The sequence below is a fragment of the Hippichthys cyanospilos genome, chromosome 3 (genome assembly GCF_059441005.1).
Source record: "Hippichthys cyanospilos isolate Australia breed blue-spotted pipefish chromosome 3, RoL_Hcya_1.0, whole genome shotgun sequence".
Lineage (NCBI taxonomy): Eukaryota > Metazoa > Chordata > Actinopteri > Syngnathiformes > Syngnathidae > Hippichthys > Hippichthys cyanospilos.
The window spans coordinates 23,287,130-23,312,493 of record NC_142371.1 but is presented as its reverse complement, the minus strand read 5'-3'; the positions used below and the strand labels follow the sequence as shown (position 1 = coordinate 23,312,493).

The following is a 25,364-nucleotide window of genomic DNA, read 5'->3' as shown; positions in this document are numbered from 1 at the left end:
ATTTTCTCCCCGTGCCTGTGTGAGTTATCCCTGGGCTTCCTCACACGTTATCAAAAAACATGCATGGAAGCTATATTGTGTGAACGGTTGTTTGGCTATGTGTGTGCTGTGATTGGCTGGCAACCAGTTCAGTGTCCCGCCCACTGCCTGAACACGGCAGGGATTGGCACCAGCGAGCCAGGGACCCTAGTGAGAATAAGCAGCTACATATAATGGATGGATGGAGTGAGTGTGTGCGTGTGTGTGTGTGTGTGTGTGTGTGTGTGTGTGTATGCATTGTCTCTGAGAAAGATTTGAAGTGTGTGAGACTTCATGTTTGAGTTGTGTGTCTAGTGTGTGCATGTGTGTGGTTGTGTTTGTGTGTGTGTACATGTGTATTTAGATTTGAGATGTGTGTGATTGAGTTTTCTGATTTCTGATGATTTTGTGTGTTTGTTGTTTCAATTGTGCAGTTTGTCTGTGTGTGACTGTGTATATTGTGTGTTTATTTTGTATGGGGGGTGTTCTTGTGTATTTGTCTTTTGTGCACGAGATCATGTTTAGTTTTGTCTGTATGCATGTTTTTGAATTCTGTGTTTTTGTGTGTTTGAGTTGTGTGTGAGATTTAATGTTGCGTTCATGCTTGAGTCATGTGTATTTTGTTTAAGATTTTGTCTTGTGTTAATTGTTTTATTAATGTATACTTTTTGTTGTTTTGTTTAGTGTGTGTATGTGTGATGCTTGTTTGTTTTGTTGTGTATTTTCTCCTCATATTTGATCATTCCTCCATATATTTCTGTTTTAATTGTTTTCGTGCTGAGGTCCAATCCCTGACTCAAATAAAAAGAATGGCTTTGGCGCCATCTTGTGGTGATGTAAACGAAAATCATGTTTTACTGCTCACTAGTGGCATCTAAGTGCAATGACAATCTTTTTTAGTGAACTCTGGATGCTTCTTCTTTTTGTGTCTGTGTGTGTCAAAATCTAAAGTTCCTTGTGGCTGATTTTGTTTTTCAGTGGTTCCCGAGTTCTCTTTGGACTCCAACAGCATGCTGAGGTTCCATCTTCGAGGCGGGGGCAACACCAACCGGCGCACCAACATCCAAATGCTCCTGCGCACCCGCTCCACCTCGGGCACCTTGCTCTCCGTGACATCCCGGGAAGCCGACGAGTACATCGTGCTGGAGGTACCGGCACTCTCGGAAGAGTTTTTTTTTTAATTCAAAATCGCAGGAAGTGAAACTCTAAGGATGATGTCATCCTCCCGCCCAGATCGCAGAGGGCCACCTCTCGGTCCGGGCCGACCTGGGCGACGGAGCCCACGCCCTGCGGCTGCCTGGCCAGCGGGTGGACGTGGGCCAGTGGGTGCTGGTGGGCCTCAGTCGGCACGACAACCTGTTTGTCCTGCGGTTGGAGCAAGGCGGCGGCTCTCGGGAGGTCCGGGCCCAGCTGGGGAACCGGCGGGAGCTGGTGGTGGACCCGGCAAGCCTCATCGTGGGGAAGGCACTCCAGGGGGAAGAAGACGGCAGCTTTCAGGGTGAGACAAGATGGATAGACAAGATGGATAGATTTACTGTAACATCCATGCTAAAAGCCGTTAGCCCGCCTATGGTGTTTCACATTATATATTGCCATTAAACGCACATTTTTTCAGACAAAATTGTTGTATGGACACACAGACAGACAGATAGCAACCTAGCTTTATAAGAGAGGTAGCTAACAATGTAGGAAGGTAATTAGCAAGCAAACATGTCGGAATGGGTAGCTAGCCAGCCTGATTAGTGGGTACGCTAGATAGCTAGTTATGTACTGAATATAGGCAAAGTTAACTATACAGATTGACCAACAGATAGGTAGCTAGATTAAACTAGTTTCATAAGAAAGCTATGTAGGTAGTTAGTTAGCTAGCTAACTTATCAAATATGTAGGTATTAGCTAGCTAGCTTAATCAACGGGTAAGCTAGGTAGATAGATTAAGCCAGAAAGCTGTTGCATGAAATGTAATGGTTTTCTGGGAAAGTTTGAGGCTTAATAATCCAATTTTTAATCATAGTAGTGTAAAGGAATACTTAAAAGTTATGTTTTATATATTATTTTAGCTAGCTTAATCAATAGGAAAACTAGATGGCTACTCAACCTAGCAAGCTTTTGCATGAAATTTAATGGATTTCTTGAAAGCTTTATTCGTGCAATTTTTAATTGTAATAGTGCAATTAAATTTGTGTCTCAATTGTTATTGTAACTAATTTATTTATGTATTTATTAAGGTTTAAGGATTACTCCATTGCCAGTTTACGTGTGATTCTGCGTGCGGAGACGATTGCATCAAAGAACCATGCGTCTTATGTTCAGGTTGCTTGCGGGACGTTCGTTTTAATGGCCGAGCGCTCCCTCTGGACGGACAGAGCGGCGGCGAGCTGGTGAGCGTGCTCGAAAGGCGCGGCGTCACATTGGGCTGCTTCAGTGATGCCTGCCGGGCGCAACCCTGCCCCGACCCGCTGCGCTGCGTTGACCTTTGGAGGAAACACCAGTGCAGGTACACACACGCATACAGTAGAGTAACACGTTTACACTGCATATATTCTTTATCTTCAGCCAGGAATTGAGACGTGCCCCCTGCGCTATGTTAGCCTTATGCTAGTCGGAATGACAGTTTTCTTTCTTCAAATTGATTGTAAACCAAAGCCTCTTAAGACAGTTTTGACCGCCCCGTGTCCCAGGTGCCCCGGCGGTCAGGTGACGCTGACGGACGAGTCGGGCGCCGAGCGCTGCGTGCCGTCGCCGTGCGGCCCCGCCTCGTGCCGCAACGGCGGCGTGTGCCAGCCGCTATCGGCCGAGGGCTTCCGCTGCCGCTGCCACGAGGGTTTCCGCGGGCAGCGCTGCGAGTTGGGCCAGTACCGAGGCCACCGACTGGCCGCTCTCAGCCCCAGCTCCATCCTGGCCATCAGCATGTGTCTGCTCGTCTTCTTTGGTCAGTTGCCTTTTCCAATATATGCATAAACTCAATCAGAGAGGCAAAAAAGATGATTAGTTCATTTATCACAGTGAAATAATGATGGAGACAAATCAAAAAATGAGAATGATGTGTGTGTATGTGTGCGTGCAGCCGTGTTGGTGGCGGTGACGGTTTGGAACCAGAAGGGGAGTCGCAACAAGTTTCGCAAGCAAGGCGTCTACCACATCCCGGCGGAGCACGAAAGCTGGGAGGACGTCCGCGAAAACATCCTCAACTACAACGAGGAAGGCGGCGGCGAGCAGGATCAAGTAGCCCAGCCCCATTGCCTCCCGAACTTTCAAACCCTAATCCTTGTTTAAAACCGCAATTAAAACTCCTAAACGTATTTTAAAAAACCTTATCTGAAATCCTAGTCCTAATTTGAAACCCTAATTCAAAACCATAATCCAAGTTTGATACCCTAGTTCTATTACTAAACCCTATTTTAAATTCCCATCCCTATTACTACTCTTAGTTTGGAAGCATTGCTTTAAAAACCGGAACCCAAGTTTAAAACCCTAATCCAAATTCGAAACATTTGAAACCCTACCTACTTTGAAACTCTATTCCTACATTGGAAGCATTGCTTGAAACCCGAACCCAAGTTTGAAACCCTAATCCAAATTTGAAACATTTGAAACCCTACCTACTTTGAAACTCTATTCCTACATTGGAAGCATTGCTTGAAACCCTACCCAAGTTTGAACCTAAATGTTTTGCTCTGTGCGTTTGTGTGCGTGAATGGCGCTGCAGAAGGGCTACGACATGACGGAGCTGAAGCGTCCCCTGCGTTCCAGCCTGTCTCAGTCGTCCTCGTGCACCACGGCCCCGCTCATCAAATCGTCCCCGGGTTCGGAGGAGGAAGTGCGGCCCCCGGGCCCCGCCTACCTCAGCATCCCGCAGCCGCACCACCACGCTCCGCCGCAGCCCACGACGTCGCGCTCCCACGTGGACTTCAAGAGCTACGTGTCTCGCATCGTATGGGAAGCGGACCACGACGAGGACGCCCTCCCGGAGGACGTCTTCCACGTGTGGCGGGAGGAAGGATCCGGAACGCCGGCGGGAAGCCTCAGCTCGCTGGGGTACGGCGACGAGGAAGACGGGGACGGGGCGGCGAGCGAGCGGCTCTCGCGCTGGGGACCCAAATTCCAGACGCTGAGCGACATGTACGACCGCCCGCAAATGGCGCTCTCTTACGGGAACGCTGCGCGACGGCCTCCTAGCCACTAGGGGGCCACCTGACGTTCATTTTCATTTTCTGGATTTTAGAAGCCTGGATTACAAAATCACATCAATCATGTCATGTTTTTTCCAACTGGAACTTTTTAGCCTCCTCGTTGGCTGCATATACAGAAAAATTCCAGAACTGTTGAATTTCTACCTAAAGTCCTGGACCTACTAAAAGATTGTGAGCAATTTTGCTCAATTCCCATGCAACTCCCATTTTTGAGTTCCTGAGGTCCAAATGGTGCAGAACGAAAACATAATCCCTTCATTTTTGTCCTCTTTTCTCACGGAAAAAAAAAAACGAGACTAAAATTATTTAGGTCTCAGCTGCTTTTGGAATGTATGTATTTAAAAAAAACAAAAAAACATTTGAATCATTTGGACCAATATTTCCTACAGTGATGCCACCATAATGCCTGCACACATTCACAAAAAAAAAAAAAAAAGTTGCATATGTTTTCCATGGCAGTAATTTTAGTTGGGAGTATACTTTTCAGTTTTGTGTTGAATATAATGCTGGATTTTGTTTTCCCCCCTGTAAACTATGCACCTGAAAGTATGTGTGCTGCTACTTTTTTGTCCAATTGAAAAAGTTGTGTTTGTTGCTTCTTTGAATTGTATGATAATGTAAATAATATTTTATAATGGTACCTGACAATTTCATTTTGTACATGAATTTTAATAAAATGTTTTCCCTGAATACTTTTTATTTTTATGTAAGCCCTTTTTCTTTAGGACAAAGGACTAATTATGGTAAGGCATTTTTTTTCTGGGAGGGGGACGTTTTTTGGGCTGGCGAGGGATCGGAAAAAGAAAACCACATCTTGCATTTAGTGTTTTGTTTTGTTTGTACTATACTGTTCATGTCAAATAGCTGTTTGTCTTTTTTTTTTGGAGGGGGGGGATAAAAGGCGTTTTTTTTTTCCACATTAACGTCACAAAAGAATATTGCCTTAACTGTTTACCTTTGAAAAGACCAAGGCAATTTTTCTCTCTATTTCATAGGAAAATCTATAAAAAAAAATTCGAAAAAAACAAACAATATAAATCATGGCATATTGTTTCCATATATTTCTCTGTTTCATAAGTAGTAGATAACTAATTTTGGAAGTAAAAGCAACATTTCTACCAATATTAATATTTCCTGGCTTTTGTCCTTATTTCACTGAATAGTAAAGACCAGCGATTTTTTATTTTTTAATTAAAAGATTACAACATTCTGTAAAAGAACATCTCAAAAAGTGGAAGTATGTACACACAAGAAAAAAAACATGTTCAAGCATCTCAAGGCACAAATGAGAACATTGTCATAAATAGCTCTCGAGATTCCTATTCATATTCTCTTTTTTCTCCTTGAATTCAATAAATACGAGTTCATGGCGGCGCGTGCAAGCGGCGGCGGCGGCAACTCAGGTCAAGCTTCCAGGAATGAAACAGTCAGGAAATCAAAAACCCACAAAAACGGGTGGTTGGCACAGAGCTGCATTTTCCCATGCTGGCAATGGGCTGGAACCATGAAGTGAAGGAGCACCAGAAAGTCTTTCACAAAAATCTCATTTTGAATACTTAAATTAAACTCGTCGTCGTTGTTTTCGCTGCTAAAAAAAAAAGCCGACGGTCGCTGCCGCTCAGTGATTGGTCGGTTTCTCTGTGCTGCTGGGCGGAGTCAGGAGGGCCGCTTCGGCAACCACGGGCGACAGCGGGCAGTCTGAGGCGTACATGGTGTGGCGCTCTTGGGCTTTCCTCTGCCAGTCAGAATCAGAGCGACGATGGTTAATTAATTTCAGGAACTTGATTTTGAATTCCAATACATAATAAATAATCCGGCTCACCAGGAGGTCCAAGTAGGCGACGTGCGTCTGAATGTTGTGTCGGTCTTCGTTCTTCACGTCGGCGAAAGTTTTGAGTTCGGGTTTGGCCTCGGAGTGCAGCGTATCCACAAAGGGATTCATCCACCGCACGCACTCGGACACGCTTTCCCACGTCAGGCCTGACGCACGTTAACAAAACAAATTCTTAACGAGCCGAATCATCCCGGTACGACGCTTGAGCTAGCATAGCAAGCGTTAGCTGCATCTCGGGAGAGAACTTACCGGACACTTTGTTGACTATATCAAAGGTGGAGAAGTGGCAGAAGGCGGCGGCGGCCAGGACGCTGTAGCTGAAGTCCAACGAGCGGATATCCATCATGCACAAGTCCAACAGCTGAGAGGATCAAAACACGGTTTGAAAAAGGTAAGAAAGGATGAAGAGGAAGTTGTCAAACGGTAGCATGTTAGCAAACAGGGAGTCCTTGACTGGTAATGTGTTGGCAAAAACGAAATCCCCGACCGAGACGACATAAGCAACAGCTAGCGAAGGCCTTAAGTGGTAGAAGAATTGTACCCGTTAGCACGTTAGCAACACGTCAACTGCCAGTGTCTTTATAAACGGGAAGTCGTCAAATGGTAGCACGTTAGCAAATAGGAAGTCTGTTAGCATAAGACCAAGCCGCAGTTGGGAACATTTTAGAAACGACCAGCATTTTTAACAAACAAGAAGCAACTAGTAGCATGTTGTTAGCATATAAACCACTGTCAAGACATCAACTGTGAGCACCGACAACAAACAAAGTCTTTGACTGGAACAATGGTAGCAACAGTTAGCATTTTTAACGATAAAAAATTCAATTATAAAATTCTTTGTATAATAGCCACTGGAAAGACGTCAACTTCTCCCGGCTTTATAAACATGAACTCATCAAACGTTAGCAAACAGGAAGTCCTTAACTAGTAATGAGTAACCAAATAGGAAGCCCTCAACTGGACAATGTTAACAACAGTTCACAAAAAGGAAGGTCTTTTACCGATAGCATGTTTGTAGCTACTAGCGTGTTAGCGAGCAGGAAAACAAAAAGGAAGTCATTAATGCATGCATGCATTGATGTTGCATGCAGGTCGATCACTGTTAGCATGTTAGCAAAAAAGGTGTCATTACCTGCGTGATCTGGATGTACGTATTCTGCGAGAACTGGGGCACCAGGAAGTTCTCGTCGTCCTTCTGGGCCTCCACCTGAGCGTAGAGCTTGAGCCAAGAGATGGGAGTCTCCGGACACAGATTCCAGTCTAATGCCTGCAAGATTTGAAAAATATATATCATTTTGAAATGACTTTCAAAAAGCTCCACCGGGTCTGTTGAATGAGATTGAGAACAGGGGGCGCCACCTTGAGGATGTGAAGCTCCACGCGCTGGATGTCCCAGATGTCGCAGGCGCCATCCGTCACAAAGGCAAACTCTGTGATTTTGGGAGGGTAGATCTCCTGTGGTGAAGCACATACATGGGAGACATTTTCAAGATAAACCCTCAAATACTCAATAAAAAAAAAAAATCATTGGCATGGTGCAGAATCCTCATCTTTCGAATCATCCCTTTTTAGGAGACCCCCAAGCATTAGTATTATATCGTGAAAGAGAGCAGACTCGATTGGTCAGTGATTCATAAAGATATCATCTCCGCGTGGATTGACCAATAGTATAAATTCTTTAAAAAATATATTACATTTATCAAAATGCGACTGAGCGCACTTTTTTTAATGCTCAATAATATTTGACTATTATATTACAATATAATTATCATATTATATAAGAATTATTATTCAATTTTATTTCTACAAATTATATAACAAATGTATGGCAGGATTAAAGTGGCAGTCAAAGCGTACTCTACCCCCCCATTTGATTTCCAATACATATATGAATTTTAAAAACAATCTAAAGGAATTAACTGTAAATGAACTATTTTGAAATTTTGATTGCCTTTTTAAAATGTACATTTAGTTTATTTCCAATTAAAAACCAAAATTAAATATGCAGTTACATGAATACATACATGTTATTTTTTTATACAATATAATGATCATTATAAATAAAATAATTGTAATCAAATTTATTAAATTATATTAACTGTAATTATAGAATATAAATTATTATTTTATATATTTCATAACTATAATTAATAACAAAAACTATAATTACAAATTACTATTTATAATTATAAATTAAAATTACATGCACCAATAAATAAAAACTATTATTTAGATAACACTATTAGTATTCCTATTATTATAAATATTACTTCAAAGATGAAAACTTTAGAAAACGAAACAACATTTAAACTATAAAAAAATAAATATTTGTTTTCTTTTGTACTACAGGACAAGTGCAGATTCATAAATGAGCTGAAGTTGAAATGTTACAAGTATACTTTAACAGCATGCACAGGTTGAGGGTGACCTCTGACCTCGATCTTGGAGGCGATAAATAGCGCGGTGATGCCGATGAGCTGCAGGTGGGTTTTTTTAATGTCTTCCTGAGTCAGCATGAAGCGGTCGAAGAAGTCCTGGGCCAAGTATGCCGTCTGCCGTTGGAGGCAGTACACTTCGCTCACCTTAACAAAATTAAAAAATAAATTAAACATATAGATAATATGATGTTGATGATGCCCTGGTGTGATGACCGAGTTCACAGGTGAGCATCATCAAGAGCTAATAGCTTGACCGCTGACCTCTGTACGCCTTTGAAGTGGGGAGTTGTTCCCAAACTTTTGAGGGGTACTGTACACGTTAACGTATATGCACGTGTGCGGTTCTGACCTCGAATAGCCAGTCGAGGAGGATGGCCCTCATGCTGGCCTGGAGTTTTTCGTGCCTCTGCATGTAGTTCTTGTCGTGAAGGTACTTGAGCTCCTTGTTGAGCATCTTGATCCACACGTCGTCCGAGCTGGCCCAACTGCAATGCCGCCGTACCGTCAATGCCGCGCTCGACTTGCTGCAAGGCAGCCATTTTGGGATCGGCGTTACCTGAGATGAGGTAGGGGCGAAGCCTTGATGAAGAGGTTCTTGAAGCGGTACTGCTTGAAAGTGGATGGGTCGGCGGGTTCCAGTTCTTTGTGCGGCGTCTCGATGAGGACGCACGGGCTCGCTCCATCTTCCGACCAACACTTCTACGGGTTCAGGAAAAAAAAAAAAAAAAGGGGGGGGGGGGGGTCAAAATCTGGTATGGAGTTGAAACCGGAACTTTCTGGCAACTTTCAATTTGAGGGATAGGGTGGATTTTTTTTTCATCATTTATTATTTATGAAGCAATTATAGCTTACTTGGTATTGTTCATTACGAATTTTTACGTAAGAGGTTTTTGAATGTTAGTCTCAACTAGTCTCTAGCAAACAGAATTACACACGCAACAAAATTGTGTATGGTGGGATTATAGTGACACCTTGTGGTGACAGGCATGCACTTGCATTTTATTGCTTTTGACTACATGGGGAGAGGGAAAAAATATACATATACATATATATATATATATATACATATATATAAATAAACAAATAAAAAAGTCAGCACTCACCGCACAATCGTAGTGCTCATGAAATGTAGGGGAAAAAAACAACTAGCAATAACAAAACACAAACCTGAATTTCATAGCAGCTTTGTTTCTTGGCGGCAGGTTCACTTTTCTTCTTGGAGGGCTGTTGGACAGACAGAAGTCACACAAATGGACAAACTGACATGTATGTTTCAAAATAATAATAATTAAGCAAAATAACAACATTTAAAATGGTCCTTTTAACGTTATTTGTTACATGTATAATGCATGTGCTAGGATTAGATGTGTGTCAACTAACCTCGCACTTCCTTTTCCTCAGTGGCTCTCTGATAGCAGGTTCGGGTGCGTTTGAGTCTCTGGCTTGAAGAGTGATACGACCACTAAGAAGAAATATGATCAGAATAATTAATCAGAGCCATTTTCTGTCACGTTTGTTCTTGTTGGTGATCTGAAGCCTATCCTAAATTACAATGTAGATAGACAAATTACAAAGTTATACAATTACAAAGTTTGCTTTTGTGTGGTGGTAGTGGTTTATTTCTTCTTCTTCCAGACACAAATATCATAAGTGTTAATCTTCCCTTATAGTGTCATGTTATTGTTGTTCTGATATGTTATTATTCCCTTATAGCACCCCAATAAGTGAGTTGTCTATCCTGCAATTGGAAATGAGATGCCCTCAGTGTTGTACTGCACTGAGTGTAGACCTACACCCTGATTGCTGATTGATGCTTTTATAGTCTCTTTATTCCAATTTACACCATCAGCTTGTTATCTCAGATAGCTCCCTCCATTATAATGGCTTTTGTTGTATTATGAAAACTTAATTAAATTAATAACAACAATGTAATACATGAATGCTATGAATCCAACAAGCCTCACAGATAACTTGCCTCAACTGATGCAAATACATTTAAACGATGTGATAAAGGTCTTGCCACACCCGACCCACCCTAATTCCCCTCAGAGAGTAGCGGGAAGGAGAACATCCAGTTCTCTTATCTCCCCCGCCCCACACAAACAGCAGCACCAGGTGCTCACCTGCGTCTGGACATGGTTGCGACGACTGGACTTGTGCTTCTGGGAAAAGAAAAAGGGACATCAAATGTCAGCATACACCATAAAAATGACGGTGCGCAGATGAGGTCACATTCTGGAGCCACTGCGGCTCATCGTCGCCTATGTGCTAAAGACCCATCTAGTCGTATTTGACTAACAAGTGGCAATTATAAGTCAACAAAGGTCCAAAATGGTGGATCTTAGCTTTGTTGGAGGTACAGAACCCTGACGGTTTCATATGTGCATCAACGAAACCCTTCTTCTATTCTATTCTATTAGGGTTGCACAAAAAGATGTTGTAACAAATGGTGTCAACAAAAATTATGAAAAATTTTATTTAACATAGTATGGATTAAAATATTACAAAAGAAATAAGATGATGTACTGCCTTATAAAGCCTTAAATTACATACACAAGATGTTCTGATATACACTTGGTGACAAAGAGCTACAAAATGGTGGATAGAGTCAGTCTGGCTCCCTATATTTATCATTACACATTAAATCCACAATTTTGCTTAGTTTTTAAACAACTGCATGTGTTTGGGGCGTTTTTCGCCAATAGTACAGTATTCCAGTTATGTGTATGTCACGATTATGGAATAACAATGCAGTAAGTCTATTGCACTGTTATATGCTTTTTATGTTAGTTTGCTATGTCGACTTACTGACAAACTGACTTAAAGAACACTGTATACTCTAGTAATGACAAGAGTTGTAAATATAAGCGTAAAACACACATATATGTGTCCAACAAAATGGTGGATTTCATGTACAAAAAAAAAATGAATATGACAGACTTGACTCCACTGAGAAAAACGAGGGAGGGGTTATCGTTCCCTCGCTTCCAAACAAAAAAAACTCTAAAAATAAAATACCAAAACGCACACTGTAACCCTCGAGTGATAGAATAAACACTCCCGAAGCCATGTGGCGTACTTTCTGCGAGGGAAATTAGCTTAAATGTTAACTTTTTAGCAAAAATAGGAACGCAAAGACGCGCCAATTTGCGTAGCGTTAAGCGGGAGGACTCTGAGCACCCCCAAAGCTCGCCTTGTTCTACTGCCACAAAGTAGTAGAAAAACCCCTTAAAATACAAACACGTTGACTTTGTTACACCGCCGATACTTTCATTTAACCCTTCTCCTGAATATTAACCCCACTTTTGGTCATATTAAAGCGTTTAAACGAGTTTAATCCCGAGGGCAAGTTTGGGAGGGAAGCTACTGTAATTAGCTACTGTTAGCCGCCTTGCTAACTGGGTCAACATTGCTATCTTGTATCTTGTAGCGGCAGTATTAACAACGACAAAAACGCAGTTTTATTCCGTCGTACACGCGAACAACAACGGCGAGGGGTTAAGTATTAACTTTGGAGACGAGAAATACGATTTTGTGAATGAAACTTAGTCAACCATACTTTGCAGTCGTTCGCGTCCTTAAGAGTCAAAAAGCGCAAAATAGCACCAAGTCCGTTTTATATATTAAAAGAAATATACCGAGTGGATATCAGTGAGGGTCTTTTTTTGCGTTTTACACGATAAAACAAAGGAAAACGAGGCACATTATCAAGTTGGAGCGCGGGTTTGTGTTTTAAACCATCGCTTATACGTGTTAAAACGAATAAACAACGACGAACTCGGCCGCCCATACAACGACAAGTGTAAAGTCGACGTTTAAAAATTGGAAAAAGTCTCTTAAAAGCGGTCACAGGAGCATCGGTCTTACCTCCAGAGGGAAGAAGAATGAATGAGTAGATCAGCTGTCGCGCCGGCGCCAATCTTTATATCCGCCTCTTCTGCTGCGCGGGCACTGCGCATGCGCATTCCCCGGTTCGCGCAGAAACGCGCTTAAAGTTTGAAAAGGAGCGGAAATATTCTCCGACCGACGCGGCTACGTGAGCTCCGGACGCTGTGCAACATAACCGCGACCGAAACACTCAGTCGGGGCAAACTTTCGACAATTCGTCGAGCTTTTCCGTGCATTCCCCAAAGTGACTGTTTTCATTTCAATCGGCGGGTATATTTTGCGGCGTTTTTCGAAGAAAAAACGGGTTCCCCTATGTTCCGGTTGGATTTAAATGACGCGGCACACCTCTTTGTATCGACCGGGACACAAACAGCTCGATAAAGTGGCCGTAAAGTGGCATTTTCGGGCAGTTTTTCACTAGCTGTCAGAAGAACTTCCGCGTTCGGGGGCGGGGTCGGTGTGATGCTCGGCCAATGGAAGCTTGAGCCGCGCTAGTCACGTGAATCACCAACCAAAATGTAAACAAACGCGCACGTGGAGCTGCTGTCAAACTCGTCAACAAAGTGACAATGTAGACATTTCAACATTATGACTACTTTTTTTTATCAAATATCACGTTTGTTATGTAACTTTTGGACCCAAACACTAATTCCAAGGACATTATATCCCTTTGACTGTTTTTTATTGACGTATTTTTTGTGATTTTTTTTTGTAGTTTTCCACAATTGGAGCAATACTATTTTGTTTTGTTTTTTTTGTTTTTGTTTTTTTTTAGACAAACCTAGCCCTTAATATGAATGCAGTATTTCGGTTTGGAAAAAGTTAAAATGCTGAGGGAATGTGAGATTAGTAATAGTATAAGAATATGTACTATTGATACTAATATGGGGGGTAATTACAATGTTGAATGTGGTTATTATTCTACATTATACAGGTTTTACTCAAGCGCTACACTAAATCACTTTCTGCAATGAATCTGTCAAGCACAGCACTATTAAATCTATTATTGAATATTTTATATTGCACATTAGCGCAAAAAACAGCAAATTTCTGAATATTTACAGTTGACACAGAGGTAATGCTGTAATATTTATGCATGCTATACTGTACATATGTCTGTCCCCATGAAAATGACTGGAAATGCAATCAATTAAATTAACTGAAGACTTTCACAACTACTCGTGTGTATGAAAACATTTATTTTGCCACTAGTAAAAGATCACACATATGAACTATTACAGTTTGAAAACAGACGACCCCCACGTCACATCAGATCTCCAAGCAAAGTGAATTGAACAGTCATACATATACATAATACAGAGGAAATATGTTGATAAATAAAAAAACAAAAATTAACCCTAAAATTCCTGCACCGTGTTTTTTTTTTCCTTTTGGCAAAGTGCGATATTATTCCAGTAAGCTACACAAGAAAACGAAAACGTGTAACGCAGCGAAAAAAAGAAAAATACAAATGCCACATAATGTACTTCACACTAGAATAAAACAAAAAACTGGAGATTTTGCTACATGATTCTGTCTGCTTGCTTGCAAGTCTTTTGAGAAAAAAAAAGGGCAATAGAGTGTGGTGCATAGTTGACATCCATTTAGGTCTTTTGTTTTCTTGTGGAACCTTCCAAAACATAAAACACAGAAAGAGTCCAAGTTCTTCATCGATGCATTGTCCATCTCAACCTGGAAGGCACGTGATGCGCAATTTTTCAAGGCATTGAACATTACATATTAAAAAAAAAAAAATCCCTGTTAGTTTATGACGACAGACCAATCAAAACAATAACTCACGATCCCTTCTGTCGGATATTATGAAAAAAAAATGACATGATTTCTGACATTCAGGATATGATGAAAGTTATTGAAATGCACCAGGGAAACCTTATCCGGTTCGCTTTGTTGATGCTTTAAAATAGCGTCCAAGTCCTGATTGTAATCATTTGTCAAATGTGCCCTTTACTGTATTTTTATAAGGTAAATAATCATCCCAAATGCAACAAAAGTACATGTAGGCAGGCATAGTATATCATTTCTGCCTAATTTTATGACATCCACTAAAATTACATTAAAAGTAAAACAAAACAAAATACAGTATACCATTTACTCCATGAATAAGGTGGGCATATTTGACCATAACCCAAATGTGAGTTATTATTATTCATCCTCATCATCATGTGAAGAGCGGCAAGCCCAACAAGTCACAAACATCAGCTTAATATCATAACAAAAGATAAAACATCATCTCACTACCCATTTTTTTTGGTTTAGTTTTACCAAAGGTGTAACTACTATACTAGCATAAAATGGTAATAAAACATGTCTCAATCAACAGTCCAGGGACCAACACTAAATGTCTCACAAGCGAAAGAAAAAAAAAAAAAAAATCATCAGCCATCAAGTAAATCTGCATTTTCCGAGTAAAAAGTGATTGGTTGTGACCCTGAGAAGTGGACTGCAGATTTATTTATGAAAAAAAAAAAAACATCAGAAAAAAACCTTTCTTTCTATTTTCTCATTGTTTTCACGTTACAAAAACTCTACCACCATTTATGAGTCAAACACAAGCATACACACGTCTTCATACTGATATGTAATCTGTTTTTTACTTTTCAAAAAAAATATTTTGGACTTTTTTTTTTTAAATACATTTTTTTTACATTTCTATTTTGTAAAGCTACTGTTAAAACAAGGCAAGTTTAGTGATATCTAACCCAATTTTTTTTTAGTTTTTTTGACTTTTGTTTGTTTTTTCAACTTTTTTTTCTTCCTCGTTTACATTGAAGAAAAATATGATGAAAATGACAACGTCAGAGGCAGGACCACAATTAAAAATGTTCTCCTTTTTACGCAATGGAGTGAATATTCTCTTACAATAATAACAATCAGTTCAGTTCTCTATTTACACTCATCAAGCTGACTTGAAGGGATGACATTTTCAAGCGGGGTTCGAGTTAAGAATTTGAGCAGAACATTTTGAAAAAAAAAGAGAACACGAGAACAAGATTTTAAGAGTTAAAATCGTCATTTTTGTTAGAAAAAAGTAGAGCGAAAAGTCATAACATTCATGCCACCTTTTACAATAGGAACACGTAAAGCCACAGCGGCTGTATGAAAGTGACAGGTGGAAAATTTCTTTTCACGCAGTTTTTTTTCCCCCCCAGTCTCATGCGTACTCATTATGATCAATTCACTACCATTGATGATAATAGACATCAAAGATCTATTTAAATGAGTTAGGAGTGAACGGTAGCGAGCTTTTGGAGTTTCAATCGCAGAAATGTACACATATTACAGATTTCCTCTTGTGAAATTCATCTATTTGTTATCGCTTCTTTTTGGTCACACCGAGGGAAAATGTTTTCTGCCATTTTTACATACATGGGAGTATTCTTAAAACCACCAGACACCTGCCAGTTATTTATATTAACGGCATATTTCCATTTAGATTTATAACAAATCTTTTCATAAAACCTCACTGAGGTGTGGTGACCCCCTGTCCATCCCATTAAAAAAAAAAAAAAAATCTGGTTACTCCCCTGGAGCTTGGTGTGAAGGAACTATGTTGATATTTGGGGGAGGAGTTTCAATTCTATTGGCCATTGCACTGACCATTAGGAATGTAGGGATTTTACACCATCCCGTATCATCCATTGGCATTTGTAAAGCATTGTTGTAACACAATCAGGAAAATAGATAAAATACAGTATGAAGATACAAGATGCGTCTCAATCAACTTTGACATAGTTTTATGCCACAACCTTTCAGCAAATCATGGAGAACAAATTCCCAAAACGGAAAATTTGCGAATGAACGAATCCCAACTATATGGGGAACCTCTAATACATTTTGCATCGTAACAAAGTGGAAAAAAATGAAAATGCCATATTATCAATTAAACAATGACAGCCGTGATTAAAAAGACCCCCCACTTGAACCACGCTTTCCAGCGCTCAAATATGTCAAGGGATGTTCAAGTATTGTGATAGTGATGATGTCATGATGATGCAAAGTGAACCTGCCTCTGAGTAAAGTGACCTACAGCGCTGATTCTGTATGTGAGGAAGAAGAGTCCAAGAAGGTGAAGACACCACGCTGCTTATTTACCCAATCAAAAGGCGTCCGGGACGCACTGCTGGTGCTTATTGTGTGACGCCGAGGCGAAGGCGGCGCCCTCAGAAGTTGAGGTGACGCTGGCTGGGCTGGTGCAGGTGGGTGGGGCCGGCTTTGGGCGGGTGCAGCAGGTTGAGGCGCCGCAGCGCGTTGCGAGACAACAGCGACTGGCCGGAGAGGCCGGGGCGCTGCGGCAGGAGCCCGGCGCGAGAGGACAGCGCCGCCGCAAAGCATGCTGACTGGTGGAGGCCTGCGCGACGCTGGACTGACACTGGCGCTTCTGGCCTGTGATGGGGGAGATGGCCGCAATTACAAAAAACAACTTGTATATTTGCTATCCCTGAGCATACATGAGAAGCACCTCTGATGGTGCATTATATTTTAACAGCAATTTTTCTTTAATGTTGTGAAAAGAACAATTTTTTCTTTTCAAATTAAGAGTGAATTAATTGGAACATGATGCCACATATTGCTAAATTGTGTTTATTGACTCCTTTGTCATTAGTGAGCAGATAAATCAGAAAAAAATGTTACACAATCTATCTTCTGGAGTTACTAAATAAAATACATCCAGAGATAGCGCTGCAAAAGTAGTTCAAAAAATTCATATTTGACACCAGTGTCATTTGGATACAACTGTTGTAAATGGTTAAAAAAAATCTGCAAATAACAGCCATTTCGCCTGATAAAAATATTTTAGGTCATCAAAAAGAAGGGTGAGAACCCCGAGTGTAAACCAAGAGGTCATTACCTGTGACGCGGACCATCCAGAGCACGTCTGCCTTTCTCCTTGGGGCCGGCGGCCAGTTCCAGATCCAGGGAGCGCTGTAAGGGGTTCTGGTTGAGCCTGGGGGGGCTGTGGTGGGCGTAGACCGACATGCTGGGGTGTTCTATCAGCAGGTTCTCCAGAGGACTGGTCTCCACCAGGACGGACTGGACCCCGCGGCCGGTGAAACACGGCGGCGGCGTGACGAACCAACTCTCCTCCAGGGATGACGCGTCCAGACGAAGGAAGTCGCCCTCCTCTTCCTCGCCGTCGTCATCCTCGACGCCGCCATCCGGGTCGGTGTCGGCCGTGGAGTTGAGGGAGGTGCAGGAGGCGTAGCGGATGGGAGGACTGGCCATGGGGGAGGGGATCATCACCAGGTCATCCTCGCTTTCCTCGTCCTCCACTTCGGCCCGGCCCATGGCGGAGCCGGAGAAGCCGTCGCCGCGCTGGCTGGAGCAGCTGTCGGCTGGGGACGCAAATCCAAACGCGGGCATTGTAATTGGCCATGAAAGCTTCTTACAATTTTTACCTTATTTTTATACTTTTTGGCTTGTTTGACTTGCATTTGAATTCATTAATGCATTTAACTAAATACTTCAAATCATCATTCCTTATTATGGCGAGTAAGAACCACATGTGATTCGGAATTACAGACTGTACAACTAAAGAACAAGACTTTTTTCCATTTCTGGATATATTGCATGTGAATGCAGACTGGGAAAAACGTTAAATTATACAGAATAATAATGGAATAATTTTAATGATGCAAAATGACTTTAAAATGAGAATACTTGGGATGCTGTGGAAATTGTTACCAAGGTGAACCGAATTAACTTAGTGTGGTGACTTTTCCAATTGGAACGATGTGGATTTCTGCTGATGAATTATTGGTTAAAAATTGTGAATTGTAGGAAAAGTCCATTTTTACAGCGCGAAAAATGATAGCTTGCAAGGACTGATTTTTTGGAACATGGTCAAATTAAAATTTTGTGAATCAGATGAATTATGTGGAAGTGGATGCGTGTCAAAATTACGGACGGAAGCTTTCCGCATTCACTCAATGAAGACCGAATGACAAAAGAATAAAAGTGTAGTGTATATTTTTGAGCAACAGGAGGCGCTGTATTCATGTCTTTTTTTTTTCTAGCTAGTGAGCAACCAAAGTTCATGTGACCAAACCTGACCACAGGCTCACTAATAGCAGCTCTACAAAAACATGCCAACAGGCATGATTTTTGAAGCCCAAAAGGAAGCCAAACACGGAGTCTGGAGCGTGCGCGCACACACACACACACACACACACACAAACAGTGGAGCGCCTGCTTCTAATGACTCACCCAGACAAAAAGATCCCAGCTGGCTGGATTCTAAAGATAACCCGTCTGAAATTTTCTTCATCAGAAATCACGACTCGAACGCTGCAATTTACCAACTTCACTCTCTGGATTTTTTCTTTACCCGCCTAATAACATACAGACAGTCAAGTGACCGAAGGGATGACGCAACAATTTTGCAAACAAACCTGTGCGCTGTTGTTTACTTCCTGTTTGGAGTCACGTGCTACGCCTATGTCTTTAGCCGCAAGAATCTCCATTAGAAACAGCAAATGACATTACCGTTCCGAACACAAATGGAATCTCAAAGTTGGAATGCATAACCCTAACGCAATACCCGCCAAATCCTTTATCCTAAACGCCAGCCTCTGTATTCCTAAAACTAAAGATAACCCCAAACCACAACCACCTAAACCACAATCCATCCCCTAAATTTTAACTCTAATTCCCTAATCCCACCCCCAAAACACCAACTCTTGACCCCAAACACGAACCTCTAAATCCTCAATTCTCGCTCCTCTACGTAGGCTAACAAATGACATCGAATGCAAAATATCTGCCCTGTCATTGCATCTTTGATACTGTAAAAAAATGGAGATGGGGTCTTCTCTTTGTTACAACAAGTCACCCGAGATGATCTGCACTTGCTCCCAATGCCTCCAATGCTCCCACAAAAAATATTCACACGCTTGTGGAATCTGAGCCGGCTCAATTTGTGCCACGCAGGGCTATGGTGTATGTTTTGACTGTGACCTATTTTCAGACCAGCTTCAAAAAGTTGGCGCGACCTGTTGCCTGTATGACCTCCACTCTAAACTCACTTGTTTATAGACTTGGCTAGTTATAAACCAAGGGTGTGCACATTTTGGGGTGTTATATTTTTAGTGGATGAAGTAGATACCTAAGATACAGTATAAATAAGTCAAAAGCGTGTAACCACATGTCTGATTTACACAACTTTGGGAACTGTATAGTAGCAGTATCTCCAGTCATAATTTACTCAGCAACTTCAGAAGATAGATCATGTAACAACCATTTTGCCACTAATGATGATGTGCATCAGTATAAAACGTATAAAATAAAGGCGTGCAACTTTTTGCAAAGGATAACCAAATTTAGCAATAATGACTTCTTGTTCCAATTAATTTGCTCTTAAGTTGAACAGAGGGTTCTACTGTACTGTTCTTGCAACAGCATTAAAAAGCATTACATGAGATGTTCTGATGCCTGCAGAAACTGAAAATCTCAACAAACCCATGAAACCTACACTACCTTAGAGTGATGTGTGGGCGTCTATTCTAAATATTCCATACTAGTTAATTATGTATATTTTTTTACAATTTCTTTTCAAGGGTTTTGCTAAACAGTCTTAAATGCTTGGTACTACAACAATAAAGAGCTCATAAATTACTTTAGGTCATCAAGTACTAAAAGTCATTAGTTTAAGCATTCAGGCAACGATATATAAAATTATTTTACTCAGACAGAAAAACAAATATCCTTTTGTTGCAGCGATTTCAGGAGAATGCGCAGAGGGCCAAATCAAAGAACAAAACGGGTCTTATGCGGTTTACCGTGCGCAGCGGCAAAAGTCAGTTGCTGATCAGACAGGTTTGAGCGGATCGAATGTGAGACTCACCCAGGAAGTTGACCAGTATCCAATCTTCTTCATCCTCCTCTTCCTCAGGCTGCTTGTGATGCCGGCGAATCGGCTCAGGTGTGGCAACGTCATCGCCGAACAGGGCGCTGGCAAACCTCTGGAACATCCTGCTGGGGAGTGGGCGGGGCCGCGAGGCACTTCGGTCATCAGCTGCGGGTGGGCAGGCGCTCGGCCGGGGCGCTAAAGTGCATCAAGGGCTTGTGGTCGCAGTTCATCGGAGAGCCATGGTTATATGTGCCGTGTGGATGCGACAAAAGAACAAAGATGAAACCTGAAAAGACAAGTTGCAGCATGACATGTCACTTTTACATTAATTCCTCAAATCACAGATGTTGTAGCAATTATTTTTTATGAGGTTTTACAATGTACAGACGTTCACATTTTGAATTGCTCACACAGTGTAGTACCACATTGTGCCACAACATGTCGGGCAGCATTGAGATTCACTAACTGATGTAGCGTAAATTACATCCACTAAGCGGTTTAATCATTCTTTATCACTGCTTTTGACCAATCACGATTGGACTGCAATGATATGCCCTGATAAATGGGTACTGCCACAAGTTCTGCCTCTATTGTATTGTAAATATTGGGGATAAACCTTTCTGCAGCTGCTTGCTTTCAGCTGTTAAACTGACAAAAAGAACGCTGTTTCTTTCAGCAGCAGTTAAAAAAAGAAGATTGTGACTGACACACACGCACACACACAGCTGCCAAACAACTTCACAGTAGACAAGGAGGACAAAGCGCAGAGTCATTGAGCGCCACAGGGACTCTTAGTTTATTTAAAGCCGTGACAACACTTAATGCAAGCGAACATTTCTGTCCAGACAGTATTTCTGCCATCTGGACTTTCCAAATTGGCCCGACACTCAAATGTCGGATTTATTTCGCGTTATATGAACTACACGCAGTTTGCCAAGTCGGGTTCAGCTGAACTTTGATGCATTTAAGACCTGCATCTCTGCTCGGACATCGCCAATTTAGATCGTAACTTTTAAAAATAGCGCCGACGAAATACCGTTTTAGTGATTATAAAATACTCACAATGCCGTCTACGCTCAGTGGGCTAAGATGCACAAACAAAGCAGTATCAACTTGCATTACTAGCAAAATTAGTTAACTGCAGCCATCCCATGGAAAAATGTTTTCCACTTGTGCAAAACCAGTGTCCTGACTTGAGTTTGTCGTGGGAACTGTTATGTCTTTTTTCCGCTAAGATTAATTTAGCTTAATAGAAGTCGTGTGACGTTCATGGTACACACATTCTTTGTTGACCCAAATTGAAAAGTGCGCATGGATGTGCTTGCTATTCGTCAGTAACTCAACAGTTTCGTGAGGCTTTGTCCTTGAAGGTAGAAGAGCTTTCGGCGCATAGTTCATCTTTACCACATTGGAGACAAAACTTGCTTTGATTCGCGGAAACTTCAATGCATGCTACTTGAACTTTTGAAATGGCTTCATTTGTTCGCCAGCACCTAAACGCACAAAGTGACAAAGGATTCGCCACTAGGGTTCACTGCGGTTGTGCTGCGTTTAGGACCGCCTCTTTAGAATTGTACATTTCTGTGTCGAGACAAATGTGTCTTCTCAGGAGACGTCGTTGAACTTTCAACATTGTAAACATGTTTGGACAAGAAATAAATAAGCCAACGACTAAATAAGAAACCGACACAGAGCAGCAGCAAAAAAAAGTGCTGATAATCTCCCGCTCCTCCCCCAGTTAACAACCCGAGACAAGTAAACAAGCATCCCTGAACACGCAACAAAGTTACGATGGATGGAAAATTAAAATAATGTATCACGCAGTTGCATATGTATAACTGTACGTATTTTACCATTTAGACAAGATGAATTAGTTAAAAATCAAATAAAAGACTTGAGAATGGGCACTGACGGACCTCTTCTAAAAATATGGGTACATTTGGCAAAACTACCGTGTAACTTTTGCAACCAGCCGAATATGAAAATTATTTTTGCTTAAAATTCACACAGATTGAATGGCCAATTTATCTGCCGAATTTTGGTTGGTGAAGCGAGAGGCCTTAAAAGTGGTTGCTGAAAAGACTGTTTGTGTAAAACGGTTTAGCTCGTTAGCAGCCGGGCGTGGAAAAGAGGGGGGTGGGGTGATATTCGACACGGCTGGGGCAGGACTAACCGACGTCTGCATGAAAACAATGTCATCAAATGTATACAAACACAATCAAACGTACTGGGGAAAAATCTTTGTTAAAACCCTAAATTCACGAAAACTTAACAGCGTCGAGCATGCGACACGCGAAGGAAACTGGAACAAAATGTACAACGGCAGCATCAAACTGCCAGAAAACCTCAAGAAACGTCTGATAACTGCACAGTAATTATAATCGATTTTTTTAATGTGGAGAAAGTGCACAAGAATGATGAAACTAAGAGGAGTGTGCGGGGGGAGAAAACAAAGAACCCACCTGCAGATCAGCCGACGACGGAAGCGGAAAAAAACGAAATTCAAAATCCTTTTCAAACGCGAGGTAGATGTGTCTCTTTTTCGAAAATGAAAAACTCGAAGGTTTCTTCGCAGAAGAAATAAAGTACAAATAGCGTAACGTGAAGGACTTTACATCGGCTGTTGTTTCTTCTTTTCCGCGTCTGCTCCTTTTGTTATTGTTCTGTGAGGGTAGGCCTCCCCAACAGCTGATTGCAGTGACGTCAGAGGAAGGTGGGGCCAACACTAGCTCCTTAACCAATTGCGGGACGCGAGAGCGATTGTCACTAACACACGTGACCACTGTTCGCGTAGGACATGACTGGACAACACTCGCACTAGCCCAAAACACTGCAATGTTACATAAGCAGACCCATATCCGGTTCCGGTTATGTTTTGTAACGTTCATAAACTCAAACTAGATTTATTATTATTGTTGATTCTGTAGTTTTATGATGTTTAAGACCCGTAAACTTTGTTTTTGTGTGCATGAGCCAACACTACATGTTAAATAACAGAAATAAAATGAGATTTTTTTCGAATTAGTCACGTTTCTGTTTGAATTGATTTAGATGAGAATTTAGCTTTTTTTTTTCTCTCATTGAGTTATGCGGTTAACGGAAGGAACAATGTTGCGTCGCATTTTTTTTTACGAAAAAAGATTACGAAATTAAATTTTAACAAGGGTAAAAATACGTTATTGGTTGGATGATTACAAAAGAATAAAAAACAGGAAAAAAAAACAAGACAAATAGTCTTTAATGATAAATGGAGTTTGTCTAGCCTTGTAGTAACTCAATTTTTCTACCTGATAGGTAGCAATACTCTGTGTCCTTTCTTCCTGTGAATCTTAATTCCAATCACCCAAAACAAAACTATAAATCCAGATGGGAAAAACACACAGGCGAGAGATAAGGCCTGCTTCCTGACCTACAGTTTTTTTTTCCATTTGTGCGCACACAGGTCACACCTGGACAGCTGATGACATCACAACACTGATAAAAACGTCCTTGACCACCTCCACATCACTGGCAGTCCCACTAGAATTTTCCAAAACTTTCCACCAACAGATTGACCCCAAATAAATTTCAGGTGTTTTCTAGCAAAACGCCTCCATATTTTGAGTTGAGAAAACTGCTATTTAGAATGAATTCTAGTAGAATTTGAGTGAGTAGAATTGTGAAATCAACAAAACAATACTTTTCTTCCTCTCAAGTGAGTCACTCATGAAGCACACACGTTGTTCAGATATGGTGTTGGACAAAGTGTCCCCCTACCCTCCCTGTCAAGAGCAGTGTGTCAGTGTTCCAGCAAAACAGAAATGACAAGCCTCCTCCATATGTGGAGATTGGGTGGGCTTGCCTTTACATAAGTTTGTTTTCGTGGATGTTGCACAACTGTGTAGAGCAGGTCCACGCAGAGGTCAATAAATACCGTTTTGTTTTGTCTGTGCTCCACTGGCACATGATGTACAGTATGGAAAAGGAAACTGTAATATCGTAGCGTTACGCAATATCATGTTGTTGTTGTATTCCCGATGAGCACACTTGTTGCTTCAGTCAATTTTTTTGTGTGTGTGTGAGATCATTCACTGCAGGAGTGACAGCACAGGAATGTATAGTAATGTAAAAATAGAAGCACTAGCATGCGTTGCAATGTAAAGCTAGACATGTTTACATTATTAAAATGTTTACATCATTTACAGTGCAAATTATAGGCTGGGAGCATATGTTTATTTTTTTAAATTATTTGTGTCTTTTGTTTTTATATTAGTATTTAAAACATATTTTTGTTTTATTTGAGTTCATTATTTTTACTTATATTGCATTACTATTCCAAAATTTTCATTTTATTAATTTCAAATGCTTGTTTCCTCTAAGGAAGACTATTATTGCTGATTTTGGGGGGATTTCACTCTCTTTTTAATCTTATTTTTTCCCTGTTAGCTAGCTCATATCTTTTAATCATTCTAGTCATTTTGTTTGCTTCCTTGCAATGTAAAATCCATTGTATTTTGTAAATTTAAAAAATATCTATAAGTACAGTATATCTTATTTTGTCTAAACAGACTTTAGTGGTATTTCTCAATTTTTGTGGACTTTTAATATCCAGAGAGGGAAGGAAAAGGAAATTTAATATACATCAATAGATATGATTCCCCTTAACAGTTTGAGTGGTGAAAAAAATCATTCGCCCCTAAATAAATATTTTTACTTGAATTCTTTCTCTGATTTTATTATTTTCCCATTTTTTAAGTTATCATTTTGCAATGGTTGAATTTGAATTCAAACATTTATTTGATTCAGTTTACCTATTACTAAGTAATTTTAAAAGTAATTTGATTGTTATTCATTATTTAAATAAGGTAAAGTTGTCATATTGAAATAATTCATCCATCCATTTCCTTATTCGCTTATCCTCAATATTTGAAGACTTACAGTGTGTGTGTGTTTTTTTTTTGCTGTGGTGACCCTGTAGATGACGGGAGGGCCCACCGGGTCACGACTTTCCCGCATATCAGGACGTCAATACGCTGCGAGTGACGTGGGCGGAGCCTACGAGATACACTGACTTCCAATCTGACCTTGTGACACTTTTGCTTTTTGACTTTCTCCATTTATTAACACAATTCCATGTAATTGTCATG

The 25,364-nt window shown here is 40.9% G+C and overlaps 3 protein-coding genes across 3 annotated transcripts in view; 1 reads left to right on the top strand and 2 right to left on the bottom strand.

Moving 5' to 3' along the window:
* The window catches only part of LOC148426393 (neural-cadherin), an 88,464-nt gene extending 83,563 nt beyond the window's left edge, over positions 1-4,901 (top strand). The window contains exons 29-34 of the mRNA XM_088410952.1: positions 997-1,166; positions 1,252-1,516; positions 2,332-2,515; positions 2,700-2,950; positions 3,086-3,243; positions 3,728-4,901. Of these exons, the coding sequence (XP_088267078.1) occupies positions 997-1,166; positions 1,252-1,516; positions 2,332-2,515; positions 2,700-2,950; positions 3,086-3,243; positions 3,728-4,204 (1,505 nt within the window). The 3' untranslated portion in view covers positions 4,205-4,901. The remainder of the gene's footprint in view (positions 1-996; positions 1,167-1,251; positions 1,517-2,331; positions 2,516-2,699; positions 2,951-3,085; positions 3,244-3,727) is intronic.
* Positions 4,902-5,394: 493 nt separating this feature from the next.
* ccne2 (cyclin E2) lies at positions 5,395-12,442 on the bottom strand. The gene is made up of 12 exons (XM_088410815.1): positions 12,351-12,442; positions 10,607-10,645; positions 9,864-9,945; positions 9,651-9,707; positions 9,040-9,182; positions 8,833-8,968; positions 8,481-8,627; positions 7,405-7,500; positions 7,178-7,312; positions 6,295-6,406; positions 6,034-6,191; positions 5,395-5,946 (listed from the first exon to the last, which is right to left on the bottom strand). Exons 1-12 carry the CDS (start codon positions 12,440-12,442, stop codon positions 5,830-5,832), a joined length of 1,314 nt encoding a protein of 437 aa, XP_088266941.1. The 3' UTR covers positions 5,395-5,829.
* Positions 12,443-13,550: 1,108 nt separating this feature from the next.
* Positions 13,551-22,908, bottom strand: tp53inp1 (tumor protein p53 inducible nuclear protein 1). Its single transcript, XM_088411657.1, has 4 exons — positions 22,701-22,908; positions 20,233-20,524; positions 17,242-17,725; positions 13,551-16,775 (listed from the first exon to the last, which is right to left on the bottom strand). Exons 2-4 carry the CDS (start codon positions 20,357-20,359, stop codon positions 16,553-16,555), a joined length of 834 nt encoding a protein of 277 aa, XP_088267783.1. The 5' UTR covers positions 20,360-20,524; positions 22,701-22,908; the 3' UTR covers positions 13,551-16,552.
* Between the last annotated feature and the right edge of the window lie 2,456 nt (positions 22,909-25,364).